This window comes from Neophocaena asiaeorientalis, unplaced genomic scaffold (genome assembly GCF_003031525.2).
Source record: "Neophocaena asiaeorientalis asiaeorientalis breed wild unplaced genomic scaffold, Neophocaena_asiaeorientalis_V1.1 scaffold78, whole genome shotgun sequence".
NCBI lineage: Eukaryota > Metazoa > Chordata > Mammalia > Artiodactyla > Phocoenidae > Neophocaena > Neophocaena asiaeorientalis.
In genome coordinates, this window is record NW_020175018.1 from 1,707,813 (window position 1) to 1,729,584 (window position 21,772).

Here is a 21,772-nt window from a genome sequence, read left to right on the forward strand (position 1 = left end):
GGTCTTAAGGATACAGAGCACGGAGAGGGGAGCAGAGCAGATAGGGGAGGGGCAAAGGGGGGACCAAACACCCTGGAAACGCACTTTCAGTGGAGAGCTACAGAGTGCATCATGGAGGTGGGAGTGGGCTTGGACCTTGAGGGTGGAGTAGAATTTCACAAGACCTTTCAAGATGGAGGAGGGTGCTTGAACAAAGCCACAGAGCCAGCCACTGAAAGATGTGTTTGAGGAATAGCGAGCCCACACTTCTGACCAGGACTTGTGGAGTGTAGACAGTCTGAAACCCACTGTGGTGGTTTTGAGTGCCATGGCCTCGGGCCTTCTGCCTACCTAGTCTGCGTGTGGAGGCGCCTGCGATCTTCTGAGGCCACGATTAAGGACTGTTGTTTGATGTGGCGTCTTCACCAAGAGACTTCGATTCTTGTGTGGCTTCTGGGGAGTACCTTACCCGCTTAGTTACATCTATCTCTCTTGGGAGGGGTTAAGTTGGGGCTCGGGGGCTCCCAAGTCAGCAGCCAGTAGGGGGTTAAGCCCCTCACTTAAGGCTTGGTTGTTGCAGGGAGCCAGTTTGTTTGAGTTTACACAGCAAGGCCAGTGTTGCTATGGCTGGATTGTAGGCAACAAGTCTTATGACCTGGAGCAGTAGATTGTGTATATAACATGTCTGCATTCATTAAAGCAAGATGAACTCAGAAGCAAAGGATCTGGCTGGAGCCATAAATTCCTCTGGTCCTTGTTTCGGAGCCATCACATTCCATTTGAGTGAGGTCTATCAGCCCAAACATTTTCATTAAATAAGTCGATTTGTTGAAAATCCCCAAGAGAATGAACCGAGGATTGCAACGCCCTCCACCATCCTTGTTTTAAAAGACAAATGTATAATGTACGGTCCTGACTCACATTCTCTGAGCACAAACGGGTCTGCTTTTCCGGGCAGTGAGTTCCCTCCATCACTAGATGTAGTCGGACCAGACTGGGCAACACAGGCTCTCTTCCTTTGGGGAGACGCTGAGCAGGGGACAAGCAGACATTCCTAACAGACTTTCTCTCTAAGATTTCGGGGTTGTGGGAGCCTGATGAAGGAGTCAGGTAGCTTCCCACACCCCTCATTCTGCACCGCGGCACACGTACGCTCAGGGAAGGAGAGATTTCCACCAGAGGCTTGGGGGAGAAAAAGAACACTGGGGCTGGAAGGCCTGAGTTTAAATCCTAGCTCTGTTATAACTGGGGAAATAGCCACGGGCAAGTCATTCCATCCTATGACGCCCCCCAGTCCACCATATATCAAGTGGTAGTAGCGACAGCCCATGCTGATGGGCACTTGATATCTGCCAGGCACCGTGCGAAGGGCCTCATGGGGATGATATCATTTATTTTCCAAAGAAATGCTCTGAAAATAAGAATTCCGTGTATCCCCATTTTTCTGATGGGAAAACTGAGGCACAGAAAGGTTAGGGAGCTAAGGAATGGTGGAGCCAAGGTTTGAACACAGGCAGTCTGCCTCTGGGGACCTTAACCCTTGCACGATAACAATTGTCACCTCATCTATGTCATAGAACTTTTAGGAGACTGCATTAGAAAATGGGTATAAAAGTGCCTTTTTGGTTTTGTTTTGTTTTTTTGCGCTACGCGGGCCTCCCACTGTTGTGGCCTCTCACGTTGCGGAGCACAGGCTCCGGACGCGCAGGCTCAGCGGCCATGGCTCACGGGCCCAGCCGCTCCGCGGCATGTGGGATCTTCCCGGACCGGGGCACGAACCCGTGTCCGCTGCATCAGCAGGTGGACTCTAAACCACTGCGCCACCAGGGAAGCCCTAAAAGTGCCTTTTAAAACGATAAACTGTTAGTCTTGGAAGCGTTGAGCAGGAAGCTGTATCTTAAGTTATAAACTTTTCCCAAACCTATTCAGCTTTGTTCAAAACTGTTTTCCTCTCTCCCAGCCTGTAGTCTCCCTTTCCTTCTTCCCCTCCTGCTTGGCCATCATCCCTCCTTTCCTCTTCCTTCCAACATCCCTCCTTTGCTCAACTATATTGGTGGAATTTGGTGGCTTTGGTGGAATCCAGGCTCGACAATGAAAGGAAAACCAATGGCCAAATTTAAAAGTACTTGTGCTTTTATTAAACAAAAAAAATCATACAATCAGGTACTGTCCAGATGTGTTTTGGAAAGGAAGATCTGTTTAAAAATCCTTAGTTTACATCATCATCATCATTATTATATTAATAACATTAATCATATCCTTAAAATCGAAACAGTATTGCTTTTCTGAAATGTAAAAAAAGGGACGGCTTCAAGACACACATTGAATCACTGCTAACAAAAATAATGATAATTAATTATACAGCTTTGTGTAAAATATAGCTGGTTCTAAAACAAACTACCACTGTACAGCCTACCCCGCTCTCATTCCCGGAGCCACCCAAGAGAAGGAAAATCATTGTGATGCTGTCACTGGAAGACTTTTGCTGAATCAAACAACAAAATGGAAACCTGTTGGACACTGTGGTCTTTGGTGTGAAGGGAAGTCATAGCAGAGTGGGTGAGGCCAGCGCTGCCGCCGCCGGCCTGGGTGATCCATGGTCAACTTTAGCTCCTGCCAGATGCCCAGGTGTGGCTTAATGGTCAGACTGCTCACATCGATGCTTTGGTAACATTATTTTCATTCTCTGGGCCCTACTCTTCTCTCCCCAAGTTGTCCCCAGAATTTACGCCCGTTTGCGCCTGCCTTCGAGGTTTCGGAAGTTGCTGGGTCTCAGCTTCATCTCAGCAAACTGGATTGAATACTCGTGGCCCTTCCAGTGGAACCAGTTAACACCCTGTGAAAGAGAGAAGACCTTCAGATTGGTTTTTCCATCAGGCAGGGTGTTCACCGACCATCGCTGTCTCGTTGACGGAACAAGACGAGTTCCGTTTCAACTAGACCGTTTGGTAGTTCCCAGCTGTCTCTTGCCGATCTGTGTATTGATCTGGGTAGTGAAAACTTTCAGAGGGGCCGGCTGGCTCAGACTCAGTTTTTTTACTTTAGGCAGAAGTCACCTGAGTTGGCATTGAGCTTTGATCTGCCATCTTGAAATAAAGCGGTGGCTGATGAAACTTACCGTCCTTAGGGTTGGGTGCTGCAGGAATTCGGGTCATGATTGGAGCTTACAGAATTGAGTAGCTATGTGCAGGGGTGTCTATACTTCACAGGGTTCCTGTGGAGTGTTTTAATAGGGGTTCCTATGGAACGGCACAAAGAGCATACACGTGGACACAAGTTTTGCAACCTGACATATAAGGTTAAATCTTCGTGCTCTTACTTGAGAGATATAAATGAACAAGTCATCAAAACATTCTGGGCCTCAGTTTCATTATTTTTTTCTTAAGGCCCAATAATGCTAACCTTGGAAGGATGCTGTGAAGATTAAATGGGTCAGGAAAGGAGCTGCCACAGTGCTGGAAACACCATACACACATGGTGCTCCGTAAATACTCTTCCCCAATCTCAAGAAGGGAGAGATATTCTCGGAATTTTGGCCAAAGATTTTCCTCAAGGAAAGACTGTATTCGCTTCCAGGCCTCCTAGTTCCAGGTCTGACTCTTTAGCAAAGTCTACAGATGGTAGACTCTGCCCATGGAATCCCACAGACCCCTTGTCCTACTGGGCGTGGGGGTCAGCTTCAGAGAGTCCTCCTATAAGGCCTCCACCCTGCGCACTGACACCTCTTCTCTTTAAGCTTCATAGGGCTGGGAGGGAACATGTCCACAGAGGAGATAATGGCTGGTGAAATGAGGGAAAATATCGATGTTTTGTTTGATTGTAATTTTTTGACATTGACTGGTATTGGACAGTCTCTATATCTGACAGGGGGGTGGGATTTGAGAAGAGCTGACTCATTTTATAGGCAAATGTGTTTGTAATTACTCAGCTTGGTCCTTGTGCTGCCTTCCTCTGCCCTCGTTCTCCCCTCTGATAGAGGTTCAGAGCTGGAAGCAAGCCCTCCTCGTACTATGGTGGAGACTGAAGGCAGAGGGGGAAAGTGACTTCACAGAGGCCACACAGAGCCAGAGCTGGGACTGAACTCCCATAATTGTTCTGTGGTCTTTAACGTCATCTCCTTCTTCCAAAACTGGATGGAGAAAGAAGTTTCCTTTTGCCATGTAGCTTTTTCTCCCCCTCCCAAAGGACTTTGTGTTACACTGGTGTTAGGGGACAAGGAGATAAAGGCAATACAGTAGCTCTCAGAGTGGATGTGTTATTGAGGCCACATGGTAAGATGGAGAAAACACAGGACTGGTGTCCAGAGGTGTCCTTCAAGTCTTCCCTCCTCTGTAAAATAGGCATGAAAAGCCATGTCCTGGTCCCCTTACAGAGTAAAAGTGATGCACATGGGAGACAAGGCGAGAATGCTTTGAAAAGTGTCAGAAATTATGTCAAGGTAAGGTCTGCACTTAAGGTCGCGACAATCATTTGCTGGTAGTCAAATCAACATAAACACATGTATCAAAATCATTAATAGCAGAGAGCAGCAGGTAAAAACAAAAAAACAAAAAAAAACCAACAACAAAAGTGTAAATAAGCAAGATGACGAGATGCTTCATCCCGCCCCGGACCACCCATCAGAATTCCTGGGGCTCTTTGGTGTGATTTGTACCTTTGCCTCTTTACAAAGGGATCCCAGGTTGCAGACTGGGTAGGAGTTGCTGAGGCCCAGCCCAGGGTGATCAGTCTGGGTGAATACCCGTCCTTCCTCCCTGGGGCAGGGATGGCCGCTGAGAAGGACCACCGTGGTTACGTAGCTGTGGGCCCACTAGACTCTGCCCACTTTTCAGGCACCTGCTCATGCAGGCAGGACTCAGTGTGCGATAGTGGTTGAATTTGGTTTTGCTCACTTATCTCCACAGGGAATCTAAAAAATCCATTTCTGTGATTGCAGAAATTGTGTCACAGCATCCTGTGTGGTACAGGGAAATTCGGAGAGCTGGAAGGTTTGACTCTGCCTCCAGCTTTGCTCTGTGACCTCAGGGAAGTCACCTTTTTCTGGAACTCGATCTTAGGAATCAGAAAAGGAAGGGACTTAAAATCTGTGGTCTTTGCTCTGAGATGTTCTTGGGGGTGCTGGAGGTGCCTCTACGCCAGGGTGGGGAAGTAGCACCCTGGGCCTGCATCACCCCTGGTTCACCTAGACGGCCTCTGCTTTCATCTGTTTCCTTCTGGGGTTCAGACAAAGACTTAATTTGAGGAAAGCTGGCTACACTTGGTGTCTCCCTGACCAGTGGTTCTCCTCGGGATCTTCGTGGGTTAAGACATGCTATCTCTGTGATCTCTCCTGGACTGCAGTCTCATGGGGATTTCTCCCTCCTGGCCTGCTGGCCTCAGCCCTGCCCGGGGCCTCGCTGTCTGCTCACCTGACTGTGGTTATTGTCCCCGTATCTCCCCATCAGGTTGACGCGGTGGCAGTTCTTGTACCAGAAAGCCCCCTTGTAGGACAGGGCACAGTTGGTGATGGCCGAGTCTGTGTCCTTGTCAAAGGTGGAGAAGGATCTGCCATTGTGGTAGGCCATGGAGTCACCTGGGAGAGAGAAAGCACAGACTGAGAGCCCAGCTGGAGCTCCCTGTGGGCTGTGAAGGGCAGCGCCAGGGTGACAACTGAAGGGCCCTGGGGTGGGCCGGCCTCAAACACTGGACCCCGAATTAGGATCCAGCGTGGGCCTGGATAGGACATGAGTGTCATCCCCGAGCCTCGTTTCTGATAGAAGCAGCATAAAGTGGTAGAAGGTAGAAGGTACAGGTGGCTTTGGAGGATCTAGCTCCAATCCCATCTCTTTCACTCTTAGCTGTGACCCTGCACAGGTCAAGCCTCTTGCTGAACCTCAGTTTTCCTATCTGTAGAATGGAACTAGCACATTGATTTGATCCACCTCAGAGGGCTGTTGGAGCAATGGATACGAAGGTGTACACTAAACAGGTAGTATGGTGTGCAAACGGTCATGATTGTTGCTATTTTTTTTTTCTTTGCGGTACGCGGGCCTCCCACTGTTGTGGCCTCTCCCATTGCGGAGCACAGGCTCCGGACGCGCAGGCTCAGCGGCCATGGCTCACGGGCCCAGCCGCTCCGCAGCATGTGAGATCCTCCCGGACCGGGGCACGAACCCGTGTCCCCTGCATCGGCAGGCGGACTCTCAACCGCTGCGCCACCAGGGAAGCCCAATTGTTGCTATTTTTATGATTGTGTTTGCATTCACTGTACGTAAAGGAACTCAGAGAGTAAGGTGGGAAATTCGTATTCAGTAATGGTGTGCTTTCCCCTCAAACGCAAGTATTCACAGCCATACTTTAAAACAATTCTTTTCATGCATTTATTTATTTATTGTCTATTTATTCATTAACTCACATTCACTCACTTATTCACTCACCCATCTAATATTTATCAAGCTCTAGTATGAGTTTAGTTTTCCACTCTGCCATGCTGGTTTTCCAGAGCTATCCTGAGACAGTCTATCTTGAGTCTCCGCCTACAGAGCCATACTTATAATCAAACCTTTCGGGTTTTAGATGTCACCGAATAGCTTGTATATCGTACAGTTATTTTTCAAAGTGTTTATGGGACCAGTTTTCCCTGATTCTTAGACAAAAAGTCCATGTATATATAGTGCTATATGGGAATCTAGTTTGTAATTGAATATATTGAATTTTAGGAGCATTTAAGTGCCATTTCTTTCTGTGTCCCCTCACTCCCAGCCCTGGTCAATGCAGTGCAGAAAGATTTCAAGACATCAAGGCATTCTATCCTGATATTTTGGAGCAAGTTGTCAGAGGGACTCGGGTGCCTTGGTAACTGATGAAGCTACCAAGAGCATGAGGATGGCAGCTAGATATTGATGAAATAAGATGCTTTCCTGTGGAGGGGCTGCTTGCCATCAATACGCACAGGAGGATGTAGCTCCAAGGGTTAGCTCAGTGAAGGGGCATAACATGGCTCATTTTCTGTTGGAAATACAGAAGGAGATGGGTGGAGGCCACCTTCCCGCCCCTCGGTGCCTGTGCTTGCCCTTGTAACAATATCCTCCTTTCCTGAAGCCATCTCAACAAAAGAGGTATTTATTGCCAGGTAATAAAATGTCAGAATTCTTTGAGGGATGCAAGAATGAAAACAGTTTTCACCCCTGGGGCTCTCTCTTCATTTCCACCAGACTGATCTCTAAAGAGCTCAGTCTTTCATTAGGTTGAGCCTGGCTTTTGGCAAATCTTGTGTGGAGGCTTTTCCCATTATGGATGCATTCTTTCAGGGCTGAGAGGTTGGGAATGTGCTATAGCATCTGTCTCTTCTGTTTCAATAAACGTAACTGAAAACCACCCCAAAGTGGGCAAGGGGTGACATGGCGTGGTCACGGTCTTACACCTGATCCCCCTTGTTACCAAGAATACTCGTCAGCAGCCAGGCTTGTACCGTGGGCCCACCGTCCACAGGCTGTTACAGCTGTTCTCTGAGCCTCAGTTTCCTCATCTGTATAATAGCAATATCACCTGGAGATATATATATATAAATTTTTTTTTTTTTATTGTGAGAACTACAAGAGGGTAATGTATATGAAGTATCTGCAAAAGCTGCTACCTGGTGGGCCTGGATGCATATCGTTTCCTTATTTGTTTCTCCTATAATGTGGTGCCAGAACACCACACAAAGGCCCTTTCAAGTCAAAGAAACCTTCAAAACCCAAACTAGGTTATGTACCAGTCAAGGAGTGAAGGACTGCTGGAGAGGTGGTGAGCTCCTGGTCATGGGGGTGTGCAGGCCGAGGCTGGATGGCCACGTGGCAGGAATGTCTTAGAAGAGATTCATCCAGCTGGGTGATGGAGTGGACTGTCTGCTACTCAAAGTACAGGCCACAGACCAGCAAAGCCACCAGCAGTGGCATCACGTGGGAACTTAGCAGAAATGCAGCATCTTGATTTCACCCCGGACATACTGTGTCAGCCCACTAACAGACCCCCCAGTGGGTCATGTGTGTGTCATGAATTGAGAAGCACAGCAGTAGTTGAGTATTAAGGCTCCCAAGAGACTGCTTTTTTCTCAGTCTAAAACGGACATCTAAACATGGATAAGAAAAAGACATATTTTGAGTGACGGTAGCTACAAGTCCATCCTGATTGTCCTAATTCCCAACCTACTCTATGTTTTGGTGACCAAAATATCTACCCAACCTTGTTCAACTGTAGTTCTGCTGGTTGGCACCTAGTAGGGATTCAAAAATTTGTCGATAAACGGATGGACCCATGAAGGAAGGAATGAGGAGTGGAGGAACTGGCTGAAAACCCGAGAAGCTTTTGCAGTTCCCTGGGCTCTGAGGATGTCTGTCCATACCTGCTGTCCCGCTGTACCCCTCCACCTTCAGCCGGTAGCGAGTCCGGGCGTCTCCCACGCTGAACTTGTCGTAGACGGCATAGGCTGACTGCCCGTGGTCCCGCAGGTCCACCCGGAGCTCGTACTGCCCTTGGGCTGTGATTTTGTTCAGGGTGTCCAGCCCTGTGGATGACAGGCAAGGGGTTGCCTAAGAAGCGCAGTGACCGAGGCCCTCATTCCTACGCACCCCGTAAGAGCAGCGGCCGTGTGTGCTCGGGAGAGGTTTGCGTCGCGCCTGGGCTTGCAGCTTGGTTTGCTCTTTGCTGCTGCAACACCAGGTGAGATATATACGGTTTCTGGGCCTCAGCTAAAATTGTGTTGACATCTTTGCCCTGCCAACCTCCTGATGTATTATGAAGATAAAGGAGATAAGGTGGAGCGCGCACCTTTTAAACTCTAAAGCTCCTTACAAGTGAAAGGCGATGGATGACAGGGACGGACATTCCCCGGCCTGGGTGCTGGAATGTAGGACAGTGCCCTGTGCCGGTCGCTTGTTGCAGTGTGGGCTGCATGGATGGATGGATGATGGCATTGTCGTGTTGGCTTGGGAGAGTTCACATTGCAGCTCAGCTCTTTATTGGCTAGATTCCTATGGCCAGCAGCGGCCAACCTCTCTGAGGCTCTGTTTTCCCAGGGGCATGCAAGATAGGAATTTTGTACCTTGTGGGGTGCTATGAGACTTAGAGGTTGTGGCCCTGAGGGACTTAGCATAGGATGGAAGCAGTGAAGGACATCAGTGAGGATAATTCTCTAAATGGCCCAGTGATTGACTTGAGGCTAGGCTAGGCCTGGCTGGTGGCTCTCCTTTGACTGGATTTTTATTTTTAATGACCCAGAGAATTTAAAGTCTTTCCATAGAGAATTTGACACCCTGTGTCGCCCACCAGAGCTATTGTTTCCTCCTAACCCATTTCCTCTCCCACAGTTCGCTGTGGGTTAGGACAGATGACAAGGAGGACAGAAATGGGCATTTGGGACACAAACACGCAGGCTGTATTACCAAGCCAGAATTCTTCTTTTAGGTCCCCAAATCCAGCAGTGTAGGCCTTCCAGTTTCGATAGAAATCCTCACGTCCATTTTTGCGTCTCAGGAACACCTATAAACATAACCAATGAATCTGGGTGCGCTTAAGCTATTGAAGGAAAGAGAAGACCTCTTTCTGAGAGGAAGAAACATCCACTGTAGGACAAGCACCCGTCCCCACCTCTGTCCTCACTAATTTGCCATGTGACTCAGGGCACGTCGCCTCCCCTCACTGAGTCTCAGTGTTCTCACCCAAAGAATACAGATTAGTAAGACTACCACCCAGCTTTGGGTGACTGTGAGGTGCCAGTGTAGGTTCGTCACGTGTAACACACGAGCCCCTCTAGTGTGGGGTGCTGACAGTGGAGGAGGCCGTGCCTCTGGGGGCAGGAGGTACACGGGACGTCAGCGAACCTTCTGCTCCACTTTGCTGCCCATCTAAAACTGCTCTAAGAAAGAAAGTTTAATAATTAAAAAGAATACTACCCAGCTCATATGGTAACGGGATGGAAATAATTCATGTAAAACTCTTCACACAGTGCCTGGTAGATGGCCGATGTTAAGTAATAAACGTAAGGGGCTCGATGACCACTGTCATTTATAGATCACAGAGTTTTTTGAGGATCAAAAAATAAATTACGGGGAAACAGGGGAACTGGTTTTTAGGCTCAGCTGCTTTCCCATTACTTTAAGAGAGAATTCCTGAGTGTCTCCACGTGACAGGCACTGTCTTGGAGAGCCTCACGCACGTTAGCGTGGGAGGGCACGGGGAGGACCTCGGCCTCTCCTCTGCCCCCATCCCCTGCCGGAGAGCTCTGGAGTCTGTCTCCATGATACTCACGATCCATCCACCCCCGTCAGAGGTCATGTCACAGAAGACTTCCTGCTTTTGGGTCTTGTCGTTGTTCAGATAAACGGTGTAGACGCCAGAGGTCGTGTCTCCATTCAGCATGGCTTGGGAGCAGTCCCTGGGGAATGGGTACAGGACTCCAGCTGCGGGATGAGAAGAAAGAGTGGCTCTCTCAGAGCAGGACTGGGGCAGGGGCTTTCAGGTCGCAGCTCAAGTGCTTACTGACTAGACGCCTCTGGGCAAGCAACTCCACCTCTCTGAGGCTCTGTTCTCTCACGCGCAAGATGGGGATTAAAGCTATTTTGCAGGGGGTGCGGTGAGGCTTAGAGGTTACGGATAAAAGGGACCCAGTTCAGTCTCTTATACTGATGGAAGCCACCAGTGATATCAGTGGGAGGAGAGCTGAACTGCTGCGAGGGCCATGTGTCAGGTAGCACCCAATGAACACCCAGGTGCTGGCCAGGATGGCTGGGTCTCTAGCACCCGGCAGGTGGCTCACTGTGGGTGAGGACACTCTGCCAGGCTGGATGCATCTCAGGCTCTTCAGAGGATCCTGAAGCCAAAGACAAGGGTTCTAAGCCCTGAACTCGCCACTGCCTTGCCTTCTGAGCCTGGGGACCTTAGAGGGCTAACACAAGCATGCCTGGGGAACTTCCACGTGTAATAATGTGGTGCAAAAATTAAAAACTCGATAGCAATGAATGATCTTGGGGCTGTGCTCAGCAGGTGGGCTTGAGAACTGCCGGTAGTAGCAGCTCTTTGTTCTGATCCGACCTCCTCGCTGTACTTTACCTTCACCTGAGGTTGTGTCATTAGCTGTTTTCTTGTCTGTTTCACAGCCCTAGTCTGGGAGCATCTTTAGGGCACACTCGTATTTTCTGTGCTCCTGACACGTGCCATGAGATCTGGCAAAGAGGTGCTTTTGCCCCTTCCCCTCCCTCAGCAGGTGTGTGTAGAGTGACTAGAGTGAAGTGCGAAGGGCGGGAGACAGTGCTGGGATACACTCCATTTACCCAGGTTCAGGGCTCTGCGAAGACCCCCTCCTCCCTTCCTCAGAGAAGCATGCTTCCTCCTCACCGATGGAGCAGCTTGCCCTTTTGCCACCTGCAGAGGAGACCTCGTGACCAGGTGTGGAGGCGGTTCCCTGGTCCTGGGACACCTGAACCCAGATCTGACTCCAGCTCATGGTGTAACCCTGAGCAGGTCACTTAGTCTCTGGGAGCCCCTGTTTTCCCACCAGAAAACTGGATGTGATTATCCTGGCCCAACGTACCAGCTCTGCGGGAGGACTGTTGGTGATTTTGAATATGAACAGGCTTTGTAAATGCCTGAAGGAGAACATTGAGCTTATAATGAGCCTTGACAATGGCTACCCACTGGGCTGGGAGTTCAAATACAATACAAAGGTTCTCACAAGGTCCTTATGAAGAAGGGATAGTTATTAACCCCATTATACAGATGAAGAAACTGAGGCGCATAGAATGGCAGTAACTTTCTGCAGTCACGCAGAGCAAGTGGTGGAGATGGGGAATTCATCCAGCTGTTCTCACTGCTGGCCCTCCTTCCCTTTCACCACAAGGCCTGTAAGCTCCTGCATCCGCATTGCTCTAGCTTTTCCGGTAATAACGGGGAATTGATTCTTTTCAGAAATTTGATGGAAACATTTAAAGGAGCAGTTAGAGGAGAAGTGGAGGGTTGGTTCAGTCTCCTCGGGAGCCCCTTACTTGTGGTGAAGGTGGTCTTGATGATCTTGCTTCTCAGGGGCCCATTCAGTGCCTGGATCTTGGCCATGTAGTGGGTGGATGGGCTCAGCTCTGCCAGGCTATAAGAGGTGGTGTCTGGATCCACAACAACCTCCTAAGGGCAGAAGAAAAATATAATAGCTTTTGGCCACATAAATCCTCAGAGTACAGGTGACGCATTCACTTATTCACCCATCCATTAATCTCTTCATTCAACAAGAATCCACTGAGTCCCACTCTGTGCCAGCCTCCACGCTCACTTCAGGGCTTCAGACGTGGGGAGAGCGCGGCATGAGCCAAGCTCCTGGGGCCGGAAGGGGCAGAGCAAATTCAAGTAATATGAGGAGGCAGCGACCTACCTCAGCCACACTTCAGTTAGGGAAGCCGTGGAAGAGGTGGGCAAAGACCAGATTACAAAGGGCCTTACGTGCCCAGCTATGGAATTTGAAGTTTATCATGATAAGGAATGGAGGTTCCTGAAAGTTTTTTGAAAAAGGGAATGCCGTGATCTCAGCTTAATCTGGTAGGAAGATGAATCACACAAAGGGCAAAGGTTTAGACTTTGAGACCAGTGAAGTCAGTGGTCCCTAATATGGCTCTCTTTCATAGATCTCTGGGAAGCTTTAAAATAAAGCAATGCCTGGGCTTCATCCTAGAATGACTGGATCCTAAGAGCCAGCAGTGGAGCCTGACCGGGTGTATATTTAAGAAGCTCCCTGGAGCATTCTGACGCATAGTCACTCAGGGGATCTCTTGGGTCAGGAGATGATTACACCTGCTCAGGAGGCACGGCATGATGACAGCGCTAGCTGACCCAGCATGTCTCTTTTCTAGAACAGAGATGTCCAGGAGAGGCAGATGTGTACAGCTGCTGTAGACCTACACTAACTACACCTGCTGTTTGTGACTGGTCACTGTGCTGCTGTCCAGACGAGGGGGATCGGTTTCAGTTCTGCAGGAGATCCTCTTTCTTTTCAAATCCTCTTTTTACCTTCCAGTGCCTGTAAAATCACCTTTTTAGCAGATGACCTCGGTGTCAGGGATTGGAATTCAACCTGCAGTCCTAGTAAACCAAACGCAACAGTGCTTTGTACCACCTTCAAGCACAGCCCACGGGGTTTAGGCAGTGATGAGCCAGTGTGGAGGCCCCTGGAAGGTTTTTGGGCATCCTCACAACTGGGAAGGTGAAGTTATCCTGATCTTTCCAGTGCGGCAGGGTTTGAGGGGGTGGGTGTTGGAGGTGTGAGTAGTTTCAAAGAAGCTAAAAGACTTGCACTCACTCCATAATTTGTTGGTGGCAGAGGGTGGTCTTGCATCCTGTCTCCTAACATGCTGTCCAGGACTCTTTCCTCCTCTACCAGGTTGACTTTCTTGAGTGAAACAGATTAAGCTGGGGACTGGTCATGCAGGGAGGTAAACCCGGGTGAGTGCCTATTTGATACCAGTGACCCAGTGACCTTTGTGTGGCCCCCAGGTCTAGTCCTTGGGGAAGAATCAGGTACAAAGCTGGGTTCCTTGAATGACTTGGGGATAAAATTACCTATCAGCTTTCTAAGCTGCTGTTCAAAGTTATTTTCTAGGCAGTCAGGGTAGATCGAAATGAGACTCATGACTTCAGGTAAACAGTGAATCCTAGGATGCCTAACCAGGAAGGGCCCTTAGAGACTGGGGAGTTCGGTGCTCTCATTTTACAGATGTGAGCACTGACACCCAGAGAAGGCGAGGGACTTGCCTCTGTTCACACGGTGAGTTAGTTCACTGTTACAGCGACTCCAAGAAGGACCGTGATGGTAACTAGAGATGTGTGTCCACTCCTGGTTAAACGTGGCATATTGAACAAGACAGTTTATCTCTACTTGCTTCTGATACCCACTAAAATGAAAGTAAAGGAGATATAAAGTATAAATTCACAAGGATGAGGGAAATGGCAGAGGAGACAGGTACTTGATGTCACCAGAATCTTGATCAGTGGAAAGTGTGGAGTGGTGGAGTGACAGCTGAAGTGACAGAATGGAGAAAGCCAGGAGCTAACTAACTAGTGGGCGCAGCCACAATGCTGCAGAGCCCGGCAAGTTCAGGAATGAAATGTATGCGAAAGCAGAGATGCTTTGAAGGCCAGTGTGGGGCATGGCTGAACAAAGGTTTGTTTAAAACTTTGTATGATAAACAGATCCCCAGCTCTCTCCATCCCCCAACAGTCTGGGTGACTGTCCTTCCCAGCCCGGATGAAAGGCTGAGGTTTCCTCCCTGGAGAGGCTGAGCCAGAGGGGAGACTCTGGATTCAAATCCATCAGGCCCAACTGCAAGGGAGGCTCTCGGGTGCTGCGCTGGAAACAGGAGAAGTGAAGGTGTGTACACAGTGGGAGCTCAGGCTCCTTCTCCAGCAAGGCTCCTGGCAGCCTGCTTCGAAGGAGGTAGAGGATCCTCCAAGGAGACTGATGAGCTCGAGAGAAATAGTTTACAGTCCTGATGCTTGGGAGTCCCCCAAGAAAACTGCTGGGTATTTGCCCAATCACTCTACAGCGAGCCCCATAGTTGGCAAGACCTGTCTGTGCAATTAGACCTCCCAATTGGCTATTTCATTCTTGGCTCCAGTACAAAAAGACCAACAGGCATTAGGTGGAAGTCTCCAACATGAAAGATGGAGACCCAAACCAAACCAAACGGCAGCAAACCAGAAAAGAGACCTTGGAGGAAACACTATGTGGGCTGTGGAAGAAAATGCCGAGAGCATATATTCTTAGAGATAAAGAGAAGAAGATAACAGGAAATGCAAACGATATGCTAGCAAAAGATCGATGTGCAGAAAAGAAGTAAAAGATCTTGGAAGTGTACAGGATGGTGACCAAAATTAAAAACAACTTTAGAAGGTAAAGGTTAGAAAATTTCTTTTGCTTGTGTGATGGTCTAAAGTTATTTCAAATTAAAAAGTAGAAGAAAAAAAATCATGGGTAGGGAATATAAATAAAAATTGCTGTAAACAGTTGATGTCATAAGAACATGGTGATATGTATTTCATTATATAATGGAATGATGCCATCTGTGAGATACATGGCAAAGATGCAGAAGAAGCTTTTGGCCTTTGCTCAATAAAACATTTAAGGACCAAGAGTCCAGCTCCTAAAACGTCCTCAAGTCTTGTGAGCAGTGGTTCTTGACCCTGGCTGGCTGTCAAAACTGGAGTCTGGTTAAAATGAGACAGGGAGGCTGGAGCTTATGATTCAGAAGGTCTGGCATGGTGTCCAGTTCCTACTAATTTTTTTCCAGCTCCCCAGTTGCACTGGGAGAGGAGAAACCGCCTGCAGATAATTCTTCCCTCCTTTGAGGACCCCGTAAATGTTTCGACCAGCAGCGGGGGGTTTTTTATATACTTCAAGATACCTTGGTTGTACCGTCCACAGATTCATACACCAACAGGTAACCAGTGACAGATGCCCGGGGAGGTCTCCAGGTGAGAATGGCAGTTTCCGACTGAACCTCAGTAGCAGTGAAGTCTCTTGGAGAATCGAGGTCTGGAGAAGATAAGAATTTAATATCAGATAAGTCAGCAGGTGTAGGACAAAGTCCCCAGCTGGGTATCAGGAGGCCTGGGTTCAAGTCCTTTCCCTCCCATTGACTTATATGACCTCGGGCAAAACCTTCCCCATCTGTAAATGAAGAGGTTGAGCCAGGTGACCTCCAAAGGCGTCCATTCTCTGTGGTTCATCTCATCCCAAGGGCCACATTTTCCTGAGCCCACCGGGATATTGACTGGCTTTAGTTGGATTTGGGAAGAAAGACACAGCCATGAACGTAATCAGAAGCCCCCTTGTTTCTGAAGAAGAGGACAGATGAATGCTGGTATTGGTGCTTGCCCCTACTCAGAGGACATGGCCTCTGTTTCTCTGCTTGCTGCAGTTTGTAAAAAGATCTCAGTGTATAAAACCCCAGTGGACATCTAGGAAAACTTGCCTTTAAAATCTTTCTCTTCAAAATATTTCCCTGCCTACACCATGGATCATTAAATACGGGGTTTAGGGTCAGCGGGGACTGGTCTTCCACTTATAAAGCCCTCCTCTGAAAATCATTTCCTAGTCCATGGGGAGAGCAAGGTCATTTCAGTGCAAAAGGAAATGGTGTGTTTCTTAAGGTCTTGACTGAGTGGCACCGGTGACTTTAGCCGATGCTGACGTCATCACATTGCAGGGAACTGACTGGGGAAATAGGAGTTGGAGAGGGATACTGTTAAAGATAGAGGCTGTGGGTGGGCATCGTCCAGCTCTCGATGTCTTTGTACCTGTCATGAACTTGGTGGTGATAGTTGAGCTCTTTTGGGGCCCTTTCTCTGCAAAGATCCTCAGCGTGTATTCCGTGGCAGGCTCGAGGTTGGTCAGCGCATACTCCACCGTGTTCCCGGACACCTTGCGGGTAGTTTCTGGCTCTAAACAGGAAATATACACACCGTGGCAGTTACCAGTCCGCTGTCTGGGCCATCAGCGGACTTGGCCAAGAGCACACACACCTTCTAACATAGAAACTTTCAGTGACCCTACAGAAAAGCAGGTTTGATTTCTGAGATGGCTCACACTCCTGTCTCTCTCTCTTGAGCAACCACTTCATATACAGAGGATTTATCGTATGGTACTGGAGTTTTCCAGGCACCAAGTCAGAAGGAAGGGGCTCTGGGGGTCAGGAGACTTTTGCACATGGTGCCACTGGGACAGCGTTGCAGCGGAGGCACAGGACCCAGTTACAGGAGAGCTGCAGGTGACATCTCTAAGACTTGGGCTACTCAAATTTAATTTGTCCCGTTGCTTGCCCTCCCCTTTTTTTTCACTTACTCTCATGTCCTTTTATTTGCCAAATGTCAAATCATTAGGCTGGGGGATCACAAAAATCAGGTGGCGTAGACACACCAGAGCCTGATTACTGGCTCTCAGTCCCACTGGGTGAGGACCAACAGTGGACCCCAAACCATGGTGCCCAGGGTATATGTGCTTACTTCTTAATCACAGGTGACCAGCTATCCTGACTTGCCAAGGACTAAGAAGTTTCCCAGGGCATGGGACTTTGAAGGCTAAAACTGGGAAGGTCCAGGGCAGAGTGGAATGAGCTGGTCACTCTGGTCATCAGTCATGAGCCCACACCCCCAGCCTCACGCACACTTCTGGACTCTAAGAAATTTCTACACTTGCATCCACAATTTCCATGATTCCCACGAACTATATACTCTGATTTATTTTAGGTGAGACAACATCATCTCCCCTGACTTGGAAGAGTTTGCTCACAGGGAATATTTAAAAATAGAAAAGTAGAAAGAATAAACCCAAGCATCCCTCTAGCCCCACCCCATCTTTGCTCTGTCCTTGCAAGGAGCTCTCGTAAGTGGTTGCCCGGGCTGAATTAAGATTTTCAGAGGCCCCAGCCCAGCTTATGGTGCCCTCTCATATTGTTACTGAAAGTAGAACAATACTGAACCATGAAATATGAAACTCACATATACTTTGAGATTAAAATAACAACATATTTTTTCTAGTCTAGCTCATGACAAAAGTATGGATTTGTTCATTGAAAAGGAATCTTTCCTTCTCTTCTCTCTTATTTGTATTTAATTTTACCTTCTGGTAGCCTTGGTTTGCTGGTGCCCCAAACAAGTGTTTAATCTCCAACTGAGTAAATTAGCACAGATGGTTGCAAAGACAAGGAAAAATAATTTCTGATTTCTCAATCAGGTCTGCTCTAATGGGCCTTGTCTGTGGCATCCAAGAAGCCTGGGCTCCCCAGAGCTACCTGAAATAGTCTGTTTAAGATTTCAGATTCTGGACTCCTTCTTTGTAAGAGGTGAGAGCTGCTGCCTGGAGAGGGTGACTCACTCTGACGGCAGAGAAACTAGCAGGAGAGGAGGAAGAGGCTGGAGACGCACCCTCTGCTTTTCCTTAAATGGCCTGCTGGCCTCCCGTGATACAGCCATGGTTCTGATGCTCGTTCACTTGACAACAAGCAGGGGATATGGGTGGGACCTCTCCTGCCACCGCCTGAACTGGTGCCTCCACACCCACCCACCCAGCCCCAGTCCCAGCCCATGAGTCTGTTCTGAGGGGGCAAGTCAAGAGCCACAGGGACATTGCTGGACTCTCCAGTCTACCCATGCATTTTGGCTACCACGCACCAAGTGTGGCACAAAGAAGGGAGAACGGGAAGAGTTTACAGCAGGACAGACGCTCCTCAGGGTGGGGAGGGTCTTGGACACGACCTTACCTCTCTCCCCTGTGTAGGAGATGACATAATTGTCCACAGGGGCGATGGCCGGCTGCCACATGGCCAAGGCTTCTGAGTCGGTGATGTTGGCTGTCACCAGGCCAGATGGGCCATCCAGAGCTGCAAGGAAAGATGGTGATGTGTTGGAGGGATGGGCAGTCATGGGGTAGGACATCAGACCACAGCTGCTCTGCTGTCTACACTGCCCCTGGACTCCAGTACGGGTCCGCGGCCTGTTAGGAACCGAGCTGCCCAGCAGGAGACGAGTGGGGGGCGAGCGAGCGAAGCTTCATCTGCCGCTGCCCATCGCTCCCCATCGCTCGCATCACCGCCTGAACCATCCCCACCGCCATCCATGGAAAAACTGTCTTCCACGAAACCCGTCCCTCGTGCCAAAAAGGTTGGGGACCGCTGAACTAGAGGATGTGTGTGAACTGTGTTAGGGGCAGCACTCAATAACTGCAGTTGTTATTAACATGACTATTAAAGCTATTTGGAGTTTTCAATACGATCTCCAAATGACTTGTACTGAGGAAAGATGGATAGACCTGGAGCCTTGGCCCTTTTAACTCACCACTGCTACAACCCAACATCCCTTTCTTAGAAACCAACCTAAATATGACTAGTTCCCGCTTTTGTTCACATTTATGACTCAATTCTCCAGGACGACAGCCCTGGGAGGTTGGGGGGTGCGGCAGCCATCATCAGCTCATTTTACAGATGAGGTGTCTGGGCCCCGAGAGATGAAGTGACTGGCCTGAGAGTCAGGAGGTGGTAGAGTGATTTGGGGCCCACCCCGTCCACTCTGAGGTCCTTCCTGTCTCATCTTTCACATACAGAATCTCCTTTAACGGATGAGGACGACGGGGCCTCCGGAGGAAACAGATCCAGACTTTGCAACCAGCTGCCATGGAGAACCCGTGAATGAAAGAGTTCTGGGGGGAAACGAGGGTCTGTGTGGCAGAGTGTGCAGAACTCTGGGTTCAGACAGGAGGCTTTAATTGCATGTTAGCAACCCTTTTAAGACTATTAGGATATTTTTAAACTTTCCTGTGAGGCCCATTCTTTAGATCCCTTAACGGATTAGGCTGGATAATTGCTCATATATCAAAGGATAAATTGTTTAGGAACATGGCTGCCTGAAGAGAAATTTTCCACTTCATTCTCCTTCAATGCAATTCATTATTTTTCCCTCCTTACAGGGTGTTGTACAAATCAGGTTATAACGGGAAAATCATCCTTTATTTTAGAAGAATACAGAGTTTGTAGTCAGACTGACCTAAGTTCAAATTTGCTTTCAGCATTTACTAGTTATATGGACTTGCCCAAGGCATTTAATTTCCCCAGGTCTCAGTTGTTTCGTCTGTAAAATGGGAAGGATAATAGCTATGGGGTTGACACGTGAAGGGTTTAGTAACAGGGCCTGAAATACAGTAGCTGCCGGATCCAGAGTAGTTACTTTAGGGTGTCTGCGTGAAGCGCCCGCTTGGAGGGATCCTCACACTGGTCCTGGCACTATCGGGGAAGGGAAGGAAGTAGATTAATGTGGACAGTCATGTTTTATATTTGCAGACGCTTTACGTATACCGTTCCACGTGATTCTTACAGCTTCCTGCAAAGGAAGCAGAACTGCACCCATTTTACAGAGTAGGGAACTAGACCCTCGAGAAATTAACTGACAGCTCATGTACCTAGAAGCGGCAGGACATGGGATTTCCACCAGGTCAGCATGACTCCCTGGCTTGTGCTATTTTTCCTCACAATACCCTGGGAAACGGTGGCCCAGGGAGGTTGAGGATGCAGCTCAGAAGAGGCTACAGACGGACCAGAAATGATACCGCTGGTGCGCCAAATCCAGCCCACTTTCCCTGAGAATTTCCTAAAAAAAACCCTTTTTTTCTAGCTTCTGAATCATGAGAAATAATGCTGAAGGTGAGAAAAATACCTGTGGTGAGCATCCCTGAGACAGGTGTGCTTTCTTCAAAGCCCTTCAGGGCGATGACGCTGACGAGGTACTCCACTCCAGGTAAGAGTCTCAGCAGCCTGGTCTGAGTCTTGGTCCCATCCACAGTTACCACTGAGGGTGTACCTAGAACACAGTAAAAGCAAGGTGGGGAAAGGTGAACCTCACTGAAACTTATTCACGGTTGTCTCAAGAATGGGTGTATCCGATTTGGCAGCATATCTTTATCCAACACCATTTTCTTGACTTCTCAGTTGCTCCTACCCTCTGGCATAAGAGAAGAGGTTTTACTTTTTGTATAATGTTTTTTCCATCCATGAAGATGCCAAAAACTGAGCCAGGGGAGGAAAAACCGTGAGGTCACAATGTGCTAAAAATGGCAAGTTTTCATTCAGTAGAGAGCTGGCCATGTTGCACAAATTTTATTTACCTATTTTTCCCACAAAGAATATGGGAAGCTTGCTATGTAATGTATATCTGATATATTTAATCCATTGTATTAGCTAAAGAATATATAGGCTCATCCCTTACTAGCAGAGATTCTATTATTGAAGAAAACGGTCATGGTCAAGCTTGTACTCTTACATTTATGAAAAAGTCCAAAGTTTATATTTCTTAGAACTTGGGGGCTGGTGAGGAGCTTGTGTATCAGCTGGCCAAACTCCCCACAGAGATGCTACTGCATTTCTCTGAAGAGGTTATCAACTAGCATCTTTGTATACACTTCCACTAACAGGGAGCACACTACCTCCCAGAATGTCTTTAGACATATTTGACTATGCTCCCCCCACCCCCTTGGTCTCTTTTATAGCCGGTGTGCTCTGAACTAGAACTCCCAACTCTGCTAAGTCACAGCTTCCCATCCTACGCTGAGACAGACAGATTTTGGGACCAAGAGGTAACACCTCACCTATATCCAGGTTAAGACCAGCTTTGCAGATGAGTGCGTTCAAAGAGAAAAAGGCCAATGGATTTAGAGTCTTCCGTCATTGTGTGAAAACATTATTGGGGATCTACAACTCATAGAACTTTAAGACTATGAGCCTGGCAACGATCTTCATAACATGACCCTTCACAAAATAGTTTCTTCCAAGGGTCTCATAGCACTCTACAAATGAAGTCTATCCAGATGGCCTCAACTATAAAGAAGCAGTTTTCTTTGGCCATGATGTTTGGGAGGATGGAATTATCAGGGTCTCTTCACTGTTCCACCCAAACCCTCCAGATCGTCCTCCCTCTCGCCTCCCCAAGTGCCCTACCTCCTGCAGTGGGTACAGAGGTAACCCGGAAGCTCTCCACCTGGGTAGTGGGTGCCTTCCAGCTGACAGTGGCTGAGTTTTCAGTGATGTCTGAGAAAACGATTTCCTTCGGGGAGCCCATGGCTGTTGAGGAAAGAGCACAGGAGAAACCCAGAAACAGTTGAGTATCTTGCTCATCAGCGATCCTTCCCAAATTCCTCATCCATGAAAACTCAGTCCCTAGTTTATGTCCCAGCCAAGCCTTTAGGATGGAGAATGTGGTGATCTGTGATTAGGTTACGACTTGATGGAAACAATTGTTCTTTCATTCAGGT

At 48.4% G+C, this 21,772-nt stretch overlaps 1 protein-coding gene across 4 annotated transcripts in view; it reads right to left on the reverse strand.

The window, feature by feature from the left end:
* Window positions 1-2,094: 2,094 nt before the first annotated feature.
* The window catches only part of TNC (tenascin C), a 93,360-nt gene continuing 73,682 nt past the window's right edge, over window positions 2,095-21,772 (reverse strand). For all 4 annotated transcript variants that reach the window (XM_024762668.1, XM_024762667.1, XM_024762666.1 and 1 more), the window contains 11 exons: window positions 21,459-21,581; window positions 20,182-20,325; window positions 18,237-18,356; window positions 16,276-16,419; window positions 15,381-15,511; window positions 11,982-12,114; window positions 10,249-10,400; window positions 9,384-9,480; window positions 8,345-8,506; window positions 5,388-5,551; window positions 2,095-2,815 (listed from right to left, as the gene is read on the reverse strand). In XM_024762668.1, coding sequence (XP_024618436.1) covers window positions 2,705-2,815; window positions 5,388-5,551; window positions 8,345-8,506; window positions 9,384-9,480; window positions 10,249-10,400; window positions 11,982-12,114; window positions 15,381-15,511; window positions 16,276-16,419; window positions 18,237-18,356; window positions 20,182-20,325; window positions 21,459-21,581 — 1,481 coding nt within the window. In that variant the 3' untranslated portion in view covers window positions 2,095-2,704. The remainder of the gene's footprint in view (window positions 2,816-5,387; window positions 5,552-8,344; window positions 8,507-9,383; window positions 9,481-10,248; window positions 10,401-11,981; window positions 12,115-15,380; window positions 15,512-16,275; window positions 16,420-18,236; window positions 18,357-20,181; window positions 20,326-21,458; window positions 21,582-21,772) is intronic.